The 10,504-nt window shown below is 61.1% G+C and overlaps 1 protein-coding gene across 1 annotated transcript; it reads right to left on the bottom strand.

Moving 5' to 3' along the window:
* Positions 1-1,898: 1,898 nt before the first annotated feature.
* Positions 1,899-10,021, bottom strand: LOC142823739 (beta-2-glycoprotein 1-like). The gene is made up of 8 exons (XM_075915046.1): positions 9,888-10,021; positions 8,534-8,689; positions 8,002-8,187; positions 5,052-5,163; positions 4,876-4,952; positions 4,113-4,292; positions 3,625-3,834; positions 1,899-2,677 (listed from the first exon to the last, which is right to left on the bottom strand). Exons 1-8 carry the CDS (start codon positions 9,949-9,951, stop codon positions 2,613-2,615), a joined length of 1,050 nt encoding a protein of 349 aa, XP_075771161.1. The 5' UTR covers positions 9,952-10,021; the 3' UTR covers positions 1,899-2,612.
* Positions 10,022-10,504: the final 483 nt, after the last annotated feature.

The following is a 10,504-nucleotide window of genomic DNA, read 5'->3' as shown; positions in this document are numbered from 1 at the left end:
GCGCCCATCACCTCGGTGTCCAGGCGCCCTCATTCTCCTCCCCCCGCCCCGCACACGATCCGCCCCCGCTCGCTCTGGGGAAGCGTCTGAATCCCTGGGGCTGCAGCGACACCTGCTGGCTGCTGTGGGAAACAGAGTCCAGGCCTGCCCTCCGTTTCCGCCTCTGGGGCGGGGGGGGGGGGATGGTGGGAGCCCGGACTCCTGGGTTCTAGCCCCGGCCCTTGCATTATGGGTCTGTAGGGCACTGGCTAGGTCCCCGCACCTTTCCGTGCCTCAGTTTCCTTACCTGGGCCATGGCACGTGCCTCAGTTTCCCTACCTGGGCCCCTCTGTTCAGCTGGGCGGGGGGGGGGGGGGGAGGAGCTGATGGGAACCGTGTCTCCTTGGGCTATTTGTTCTACGCCCCTCCCCCTGCACCTGGGTTGGGAAATCCTCCCCCCGCCGCCCCCCTATTTGTTCCCTGGACTTCTGATAAGACTTCCCACCAGCCCCTAATCATTAACCCTCAGGGCCAGGACAGCCGTAAGCCCAGGGCAGCCTGTCCCTCCCTGCCCCTCTGAGTCAGCCTCATGGGCCCATCTACCCCGGTATCCTGCCTCCTCTGTGCCCCTGAGTGAGAGACTCACAGGCCCATCTACCCCAGTATCCCACCCCGCCCTGCCCCCCTAGCTCAGCCCCATGGGCCCATCTACCCCAGTATCCTGCCTCCTCCATGCCCCTGCGTGAGATACTCACAGGCCTCTACCAGGTATCCCACCCAGGTATCCCACATCCTCCCTGCTCCCCGATCAGACCCATGGGCCCTTTACCTTGGTATCCTGCCTGCTCCCAGCCTCCCGTCTCCTTTCCTCCCCCAACCAGACCCCCAGGGCCCATATAGTGGTCAGTTGTAGCTGTGTGAAAGTGGGGGGAAGACACCAAACAGGCCCTTACGGGGAGGGGGAAGGAGGCAGGAATTGACTCCCAAAAAGGAAAGGCTGCTCCAGCCCCCTATGTAATGTGCTATGGGAAGGGCCCATCCTACCCCTTCCCTCCAGGGGATCCTGTGCCCTGAGCCCCGGCTGACTGATCTCATGTCCTCCCCGCCCCCTCCCTGTTCTTGGTCCCATCCCTGAGTCCTTCAACTCCCTGCCCTTGTTCTGTTTGTGCGTGAATAGTACCCGGTCTTTGGCCTTTTGTTCCCTGGCTGCCAGCATTGGACATGGCCCAGGGCCTATTCTAGGAAGTCGCCTACCTGGGAGAAGGGGATGCGGGAACTCCCCAATGCCACCATTGAACCCTGGGGAAACTTATGTAAGTTTCTGGGGAGAGGGACTTGGAGGGGCAGGGCCAGACATGCTGGGAAGGAGAGAAAAGGGGGACCCTTTGCAGCAGGCGGTTCCCTGGAAAAGGCCTGATTGGCCAGGGCAGAATGAACCCCACAATTATCCCACAGGACAGGGATCCCCTGGGTCAACTTTGATATTATCCATAGCAGAGAGATCCCTGGTGAAACCCCCAATATTATCCTGTAGCAGAGAGATCCTGAGTGAAATATTATCCAGAGAGGGACCCTGAAAATGAAAATTATTAACCTGTGATGGTGGGGGGAATGCCTGGCATGTATCCTAATATCAGAAGGGTGTCCCCAGATGAACCCTGATATGTCACATAGCGGGGAGTTCCCCAGGTGATCCCATTATTATCCAGTAGCAAGGAGTTCCACAGGTTTCCATCATATTATCCTACATGAGGAATTCCCCCAGGGTGCACACTGCTAGGCTGTTGTGCGGAGTTCCCTGGGTGACTCTGATATTTTCTCACAGCAAGGGGTTTCTCTGGTGAACCCCAACATCATTCCTAAATTGGGGTGTCCCCCCTCAATTCCAGACCAGGCCCCAGAGGATTCTGGGAGAGAGCTCAGCATCCTGCTTTGTTTTATTTATCTAAAAAAATGGCAAGCTTCCACCCAATAAATACAAGTGAATTTACAGCCCCCCATCCCATCCCCTTTGCTCTCCAGGAAGCAGGATCCCCTCGCCTCCTGCTTCAGAGGTGGGCTCAGAATTCACCCCAGGTGTGAGAATCCAGGCCGGGATTTCACTGAGGCTGTGGGGAGGAGAAAACCCGGCACTGGATTCCCCTGCCAACTGGAATAGACTCCATTGGATTCCCCCACTAGGGATTTGCCCAACTGTGCCCTATGAGGGGAGAGGGGAGGAAAACCTGGCACTGAATCCTGCCACCAGCTGGAATGGAGTTGCATGGATTTTCTATCCTCCCCGCCAGGAATGGATGCTCCCACTGGGGTACGGGCCTTGGTACTGACAGGATCGTTGCACGACGGGCCCTTCCTGCCAGGAACGTTGCACGATGGGACCTCGCACGACGGGACCTTTGCCTAGCAGTCTATGCATGACAAGGCCCTCTCACGACAGGACTTCCTTCGAGCAATGGGGCCTTCGCCCTCGCACAGATGACCCTTCGCACAAGCAGCCTTCGCACACTGGAGCAGCCCCTCGCACGAGGGTGGTCCCACGGAGGGACTTTTGTCCGACGGGTCCCTCGCTGGCTGCTGGGCTTGTGGCCTCACCTGGCCAGGCTGGGTGTGGGTGATGGGGGTGCCGCGGGGGCTCAGCAGGGGCGGATCTCGGAAACCACCCGCTTGGGGAAGAGGGTGTACTGCAGCCAAGTGGGCTCTGAAACGAGAGGGGGCCTGTGAGGGGGCAAGTGGGGCAACAGTAGCCCCGGATCCCCCACTGCTCACTTCTCCTCCTCCTCCACGTCCCTGCCCCCAGGGCTCTCCTCTTCCCCCAGGGTCCTCCCCCAGGCCCTGTGCCCCCCTCCCCCTCCCCACACAGCTACCTGCCCCCCCTGCCTTCTGCCCCCCACAATTCCCCCAGGAAATCGCTGGCCCCTATGGCTCTCTCCCTGCCCTGCCACCCCCATAGTTCCCCCCACATAGCTCTCCCCACATCTCTCCCCTGTAGCTCTCCCCTCACCTCTCCTCCTGCCCCTCCCCCGTACCTCCCCCCACAACTCTCCTCCTGCCCTTCCCCCATAGCTTCCCCACACCTCTCCTCCTGCCCTCCCCCATAGCTCCCCCCACACCTCTCCTCCTGCCCCTCCCCCATAGCTTCCCCACACCTCTCCTCCTGCCTCTCCCCCATAGCTCCCCCCACACCTCTCCTCCTGCCCCTCCCCCATAGCTCCCCCACACCTCTCCTCCTGCCCCTTCCTCCATAGCTTCCCCACACCTCTCCTCCTGCCCTCCCCCATAGCTCCCCCCACACCTCTCCTCCTGCCTCTCCCCCATAGCTCCCCCCACACCTCTCCTCCTGCCCTCCCCCATAGCTCCCCCCACACCTCTCCTCCTGCCCTCCCCCATAGCTCCCCCCACACCTCTCCTCCTGCCCCTCCCCCATAGCTCCCCCACACCTCTCCTCCTGCCCTCCCCCATAGCTCCCCCCACACCTCTCCTCCTGCCCCTCCCCCATAGCTTCCCCACACCTCTCCTTCTGCCCTCCCTCATAGCTCCCCCCACACCTCTCCTCCTGCCCCTCCCTGATAGCTTCCCCACACCTCTTATTCTGCCTCTCCCCCATAGCTCCCCAGGGCTCTCTCCTGCCCCTGCCCTGCCCCTCACCGAGGTAGCAGGCCGGCAGGGGCAGCAGGCCGTCGAAGCAGCTTGAGGGGGCCGGGTAGCTGCAGCTCTTGCTCTGGGTCTGGTTCTGGCTCCGGCAGTAGAAAGTGACGATCTCCCCATGATGGACCTGCCCCTCCGGGATCTCCTGGATCCACAGCTTGCGGCCCTGGTAGAGCACCCGGCTCCGCTGGGCCGGCACCACGCAGCGTGCTGGGGGCAGACGGGAGGCCAGGGTGACGGGCCTGTGGGATGGATCCAGGGGCAGAGGGGCGGGATACTGGGGTAGATGGTCCCACTGGGCTGATGCGGGGACAGAAAGGAGGTGGGATACCAGGGTAGATGGGCCCGTGGTCTGGCAGGGGGAGCAAGGAGGCAGGATACTGGGGTAAATGGGCCCATGGGCTAGTGGGGAGAGGAAGGAGGCGGGATACCAGGGTAGATGGGTCCACATGCTGGCAGGAGCTTCTAGGGGTGCAGGGCTGAGGTACCTCTGCAGAAGGGCCGGGGTGACCAGGTGCCGTTGCCCCGGCAGATGACCCTGTTGCTGCCGTCCAACAGGTAGTTCCGCTTGCAGAGATAATAGACCAGCTCGCCGGCCTGATACTGAGCCTTCTCCACAGCCACCAGGTAGCCCTGGGCGATGTCCCCCGGGGGCGGGCAGAACACGGCTGCGGGGAGAGAGGGGTCACGGCTGGCCCTGGAGTGAGTGAACTGGGAGGAGAGGAAGGGAGGGAAACAAGGGCTAAGGGGCACAGGGAGGCTGGTAACACAAACAGGGTGGTTGTAGGGGGTGGTTATGGGGATGGAAGAGTCTAGGGGTGCAGGGCTATAGGGGTGCAGGGCTATAGGAGGTGTGGGGTACAGGGCTATAGGGGTTACAGGGCTACAGGGGGTGTGGGGATGCAGGGCTATAGGGGTGCAGGGCTATAGGAGGTATGGGGGTACAGGGCTATAGGGGTGCAGGGCTATAGGAGGTACAGGGCTATAGGGGTTACAGGGCTACAGGGGGTGTGGGGATGCAGGGCTATAGGGGGTGCACAGGGTGAAGCAGTGGAGGGGGATAAGGGGCGGGCACTGGGGAGGGGGCTGCTGGGGACGGATCTCTCTCTCTCTCTCTCTCTCTCTCTCTCTGGAGGGAATCCCCAAAGCCCCTCGTGCCCCAATCCGAGCACCCGGCCCCCTACGTTCCCTCCCAGCAGGGCGGGGGCCAGCCCAGGTGCCCTCTGGGCAGACGGGGACAGGGAGACTCACGGTGGCAGCTGGGGGCGGGCCCAGACCACTCCTTGTTCTCCTGGCAGCGGATGGTGTCCGGTCCCTGCAGCCGGTACCTGGGTGGGAGAAAGAGGCAAGGCCAGAGACGGGGCTTTGGCGCAAGGGGCTGTGGGTCGGGAGTGAGGGGTGCCCTGGGCGGGAGGGGGGGGACTCACCCACGCCGGCATTTGTACTGCACCTCCCCCCCGGGCCTGTAGGAGGCGCCGGAGTGGAACCCGTTGGCGATCTCCGGCGGGGGGCTGCAGAAGGACGACGGGGTCAGATCCTCTGGAACAGAGCAGGGGAGGGGAGTCAAAGGGGGGGTTCACCCCTGTCTTGTGGCAGCCAAGTCCCCCCCCCACGACGCCGCTTAGCCCGTCACCTCCCCCAGATCAAAGAGCCATGAAAGGCCTCAGCGCAGGGCAGATTTTTTTTAGGTTCCTCTTAAACAGCTGCAGGGGGGCAGGATGGTCTCCATTCAAGAGACCTGCCCTCTTCCAGTTGGCCCCTCCCTCTTTCCACTTGCTCCTCCCTGCTCTTACTAGGCCCCGCCCTCTTTCCACTTGCTCCTCCCTGCTCTTACTAGGCCCCGCCCTCTTCCACTTGCTCCTCCCTCTCCTACTGGGCCCTTCCCTTGCCCCTTTGCCTGCTCTCTCAATAAACTCCTCCCCTTTAGGCCCTTCCTTGTCCCATTAAACTCCACCCCTCCTATCTTTTCCATATAAGACCCGCCCCTGCCCCCATTTGGCTCCGCCCTTCCGATTTGGCCCCTCCTTCTCAGTGTGAGCTCCTTCCCCTCTGTGCCATTTGTCTCTTCTCCCTCCCAGCAGGCCCCACCCCATCACATTTGGCTCCTCCCCCTATCTAGCACCATCTCTCCTTGTCCAGACCCCTGTGTCCCCAGCTGTAATCTCCAGATGGGGGGGAGTTGCACTGGGCATAGGGCCCATCCTCCCTGCTGCTTCTCCCCAACTCCTGGGCTCTGCCACAGGGCACTGTCTCTCTCCCTTCCCAGTACCCCTGACCCCAGGTGGCATGGGAGAGGGCAGGTTGGGGAGGGGGGAATAAAGAAGACTTTGGATCCACCCCCCATGTCTTGGGGGGGAGGGGTTAGGTCACCTCACAGTGTCGGGGTCAAGGCCTGGAACCAGGCCCCACTTTGGGGGTTCAGAGTTATTGGAGGATCTGGCTCTAATTTGCAGGACCCAGCATCTGGGGCTTGGAGGGGAAAGTTGCTCTGATTTCACTGGCATCGTAGGGAGGAGGCAAAGTCCTGCCTCTGAAGGGAAACTTCAGGGGAGTTTCTTGGATTTGGAGGTGAAGGCCCTGCCTCCCAAAGCCGCTGCTCTAACCACTGGACCTCGCTCCCCTCCCAGAGCAGGGTGAGAACCCCAGGAGTCCTAGCTCCCATCCTTGCCCCTCTCCCCCCAGGTGTTCGGCAGAACCAGTAGCTGCTTCCCCAGGTATCCTGGGGGATGGAGGGGCAATTTCATCTGGCCCAGAACTTGATCCCCTTGGGGAGACGGCCCCTTAGCCCTATTGGGCCCCCCTGGGGCAGGCTGAGGGCGGGCGCAGGAGCAGGAAAGCTGTCCCGGCTCCGTATCTAGGTCTCTGCTTGCCAGGGGAGTCGTTACCCTTGAATCGGCTCCGGGACTCATTCTGCTCGGAGAGCAGCCTGCCCTTGGCAGCTGCCGGGAGCGTGGCTGGCAGCCAGGAGGCCTGGGTTCTCTGCCGGTTCTGGGAGGGCAGTGGGGTCTAGTGGTTACAGTGCCAGGGAGGTGGGACCCTGGTGTCCAGCCCCATCTCTGGGTTTGGGACAGCGGTAAAGAAACCAAGAGGCTGTTTTTTGGGTCAGGGTGTTGGCAGCTGATGTTGCAGCGTGGACAGTGGGTAGGGGGGCATTGGGTGCAGGGTGCCAGTGTTGGGGTGAGGGATGGTGTTGGGGCAAGGTGATGCTTTTGCGGGCGGGTGTTGGGGTGGGGTGGAGTGACAGGGTGGCTGTTGGGGTGGGGAGGGGTGTTGGAGCAGAAGTTGGATGATGGTGTTGGCGGCAGGTGTTAAGTGATGTTGGTGATGGAGTGATGGTGTTGGGGCAGGTGTTGGGTGATGGTGTTGGTGGTGGGGCGATGGTGTTGGGGCAGGTGTTGGGTGATGCTGTTGGTGGTGTGGTGATGGTGTTGGGGCAGGTGTTGGGTGATGGTGTTGGTGGTGGGGTGATGGTGTTGGGGCAGGTGTTGGGTGATGGTGTTGGTGGTGGGGCGATGGTGTTGGGGCAGGTGTTGGGTAATGGTGTTGGTGGTGGGGTGATAGTGTTGGGGCAGGTATTGGGTGATGCTGTTGGTGGTGGGGTGATGGTGTTGGGGCAGGTGTTGGGTGATGCTGTTGGTGATGGGGTGATGGTGTTGGGGCAGGTGTTGCTGGTAGAGTGGTGGCACTGAGGAAGGGTATGGGGTGAAGTGACAGCATTGGTGGCAGGGGGTGGGTGTTGCTGTTGGGGTGAATTCACTGTGTTGGGATGAGTGTTGGGTGATGGTGTTAGAGCAGGGATTGGGATGGGTAATGGTGTTGGGGTGAGATCATGGTGCCTGAGTAGGTGGGTGATGGTGACGGGCAGGGGTAGCAGTTGGTTGATGGTGTTCAGGTGGAGTAACTGCTGGGGAGAGGGCTGGGTGATGGTGTTGAGGCAGGTGTTGAGTGACAGTGTTGGGTCGGGGTCACTGTGCTGTGACGGGTTGAGTGATGGTCTTGTGGGCAGGGCGACGGTGTTGGGGCTGCTGTTGCAGGATGATGTTGGGGCAGGGTCAATTGCTGTGGCAGGCATTGGCTGATGGTGTTGGGGATAGGGTGACAGTGTTGGGCGTGAGGTGACAGTGTTGTGGTGGCTATTGAGTGACGGTGTTGGGGTGGCTGTTGCATGATATGTTGGGGCGGGTGTAGGGTGACGGTGTTGGCGTGAGATGATGGTATTGGGGCAGGGTCACTGTGCTGGGATGGGCATTGGGTGATGGTGTTGTGGAAGCTGTTGCGTGACCATGGCGAAAGGCAGAGTCATGGTGTTGGGCACTGCAGCGCGGACGATGGTGAAAGCCCCAGATGGTGCCCAGTGGTGGCTCTCTGGTCCCTTACGTTCACAGGGTGCTGTCCGACTCCATTTCCTGTCCCCTTGGCATCGGCTCAGCACCGCTCCCTGCCCTTGGGACATGCTGAAGCCCGGCTGGCAGGTCACCTCCATGAGGGCCCCGAAGCTGCGGGAAGCCTGAGCCAAGTGCGTCTCGGCATTCTCAATCTGCACGGGCCATGGGCAGCTCCGGCCTGGGGAGGACAAAATCTGTTGGAGGGCTGGGAGCCAGGACTCCTGGGTTCTCGCCTCAGCCCTGGGAGGGGAGTGGGGGCTAGTGGTTAAAGCAGAGGGCTGGGGGGCCAGGACTGCTGGGTTCTCACCTCAGCCCTGGGAGGGGAGGGGAGTGGGGGCTAGTGGTTAAAGCAGAGGGCTGGGGGGCCAGGACTGCTGGGTTCTCACCTCAGCCCTGGGAGGGGAGTGCGGGCTAGTGGTTAGAGCAGGGGGCTGGGAGCCAGGATGCCTAAGTCCTCTCCTTAGCTCCGAGAGTGCGGGCTAGGAGCCAGCCGAGCCCTCCCTCGCTCTGAGCCCAGCCCCTACCGGGGGTCACGCAGCTGAGCCCACATGCCCCATCGCACAGGCACTGCCTGCGGCCTGAGCAGTCCCGGTCCTGGCGGCAGCTCCTCTGGCAGGTCTGGCCTGTCTCCTCCGCCGGCTCCTCCCTGCGGGCAGGGCAGGGACTGGGCCCGTCTGCGCCTGGGGGGACAGGAAGGAGAGCTGGCAAAGGGTTTTGGAGAGTTGGGGAAACTGAGGCACAAAAGAGGTGCGAAGTCACATGAAATAGAACCCAGGACTCATGGTTCCCAGGCACCTGTGTGTACAGGGTCCTCCCCCAATCCTGTGAGAAGAGGGAAGGGGCCTTTTACCAACTCCCCTCCCAGGCCCCTTCCCCACTTTAAGGAGAAGGGGGGGTCTCCAGCTGGGAGGGGAGACCTGTGGGTACCCGGGGAGTGGTTGAAGCAGGACTGGGTGCAGAATACTCCCTTCCATGGAGGCTGGGGAGCCCTCCCTCAGACACCCCTCGATCCCCCTGGCCACGGACACTGTCAATTGATCCTTCCCTACGTCTTCAAATCTCTCTCTATTCCTGTCCTCCCCCGTCCCTGTTCCCATCCCCATCCCCTCTCTCTCCTCATGCCCTCTTCCTACCCACCTCATCTATCTATCTATCTATCTATCTATCTATCTATCTATCTATCTATCTATCTATCTATCTATCTATGTATCCCCACCCACCTATCTATCTATCTATCTATCTATCTATCTATCTATCTATCTATCTATCTATCTATCTATCTATCTATCCCCACCCACCCCCTCTATCTATCTGTCTGTCTGTCTATCTATCTATCTATCTATCTATCTAGCCCCACCCACTCTATCTATCTATCTATCTATCTATCTATCTATCTATCTATCTATCTATCTATCTATCTATCTATTACAGTCCCAAACTCTCTCTCCTGGGTCCAAATTGACACGGGACAAGAGCAGATAGTGGGGCCAGAGCGGTTTAACTGACCCTCTGCATGGGAGGGGGTGGGGGCTGTGGTCACCCCCAGTCGGTAGCCCTGCACCCTGGGGGTAGAGACGGGGGAGGAAGGACCCCTGGGGGAGGGGTGTGGTGATGCTGGGAGCCTGCAATGGGGTACCCTAGGCCTGACAATGGGGGAGGGGGTAGATAGGTTCATGGGGGGAGTGAGCTGGGAGGGGTTTTCCTGACGTAGAGGGGGAAGGGAGGACACTGGCAGGCGGGGGAGGCGTATGGGGGCAACCCTCAGAGGGGGGAGGGGAAAGTGTGTGGGCCCAGGATGGGGGGGAGGAATGTTGAGCCCAGAGGAGGCGGCCGAGGGGGGCTGAGCAGGGGTTGTCCCGGGGGTCCCCTGCCCCTCACCTTCGGTGCTGTGAGTTCCCTGGAGCAGCAGGAGCAGCAGGAAGAGGGGGGCACCGTGGGGCATGGCGGGCGGGGGCCTGTGATGTCCCTGTGGTGCCCCGCGCCTCCCGAGCCAGGTATAAATACCACCCTGCCCAGGTTATCGATTAACCCGGCTGGGCCGAAGCCAACCCTGGGACTCTGACCTCCCGGCCAAGCAGCAGGAGCAAAACAACCCCATGTCACTGCAGGGAACCCAGGAGGGCTGCCCCCGCCCCGTGCTCTACCCACTAGCCTGCACTCCCCTCCCAGAGCAAGGGAAAGAACACAGGAGTCCTGCCCCCCCAGTCCCATGCTCTACCCACTAGCTCACACTCCCCTCCCAGAGCAAGGGAGAGAACACAGGAGTCCTGCCCCCCCAGCCCCATGCTCTGCCCAGTAGCCCACACTCCCCTCTCAGAATAGGGAGAGAACCCAGGAGTCCTGGCCCCCAGCCCCTCTCCATCACCTCTAACTTCCAAGCCTCCTAGACCAGGGATCTGGGGAATCCAGATTTGGGGAGATCCGAATTTAGAGGGATCTGGATTTGGTGGGATTTGAGGGATCCGGATCTTGGGGGTTAGAGTGTCTGGACGGTG

This window comes from Pelodiscus sinensis, unplaced genomic scaffold (assembly GCF_049634645.1).
Source record: "Pelodiscus sinensis isolate JC-2024 unplaced genomic scaffold, ASM4963464v1 ctg34, whole genome shotgun sequence".
Taxonomy (NCBI): Eukaryota; Metazoa; Chordata; order Testudines; family Trionychidae; genus Pelodiscus; species Pelodiscus sinensis.
This window is presented reverse-complemented; position numbering and strand designations above follow the sequence as displayed.

Bases quoted from the DNA above. Each gene is read 5' to 3' on its own strand.
- LOC142823739 (XM_075915046.1), bottom strand. From the start codon at position 9,951: ATGCCCCACGGTGCCCCCCTCTTCCTGCTGCTCCTGCTGCTCCAGGGA. The intron at 8,690-9,887 runs GTGAGGGGCAGG...CTGTCCCCCCAG, and splicing joins GGGAACTCACAGCACCGAAG to GCGCAGACGGGCCCAGTCCC. The intron at 2,678-3,624 runs GTGAGGGGCAGG...CTCTCGTTTCAG, and splicing joins CCTGCCGGCCTGCTACCTCG to AGCCCACTTGGCTGCAGTAC.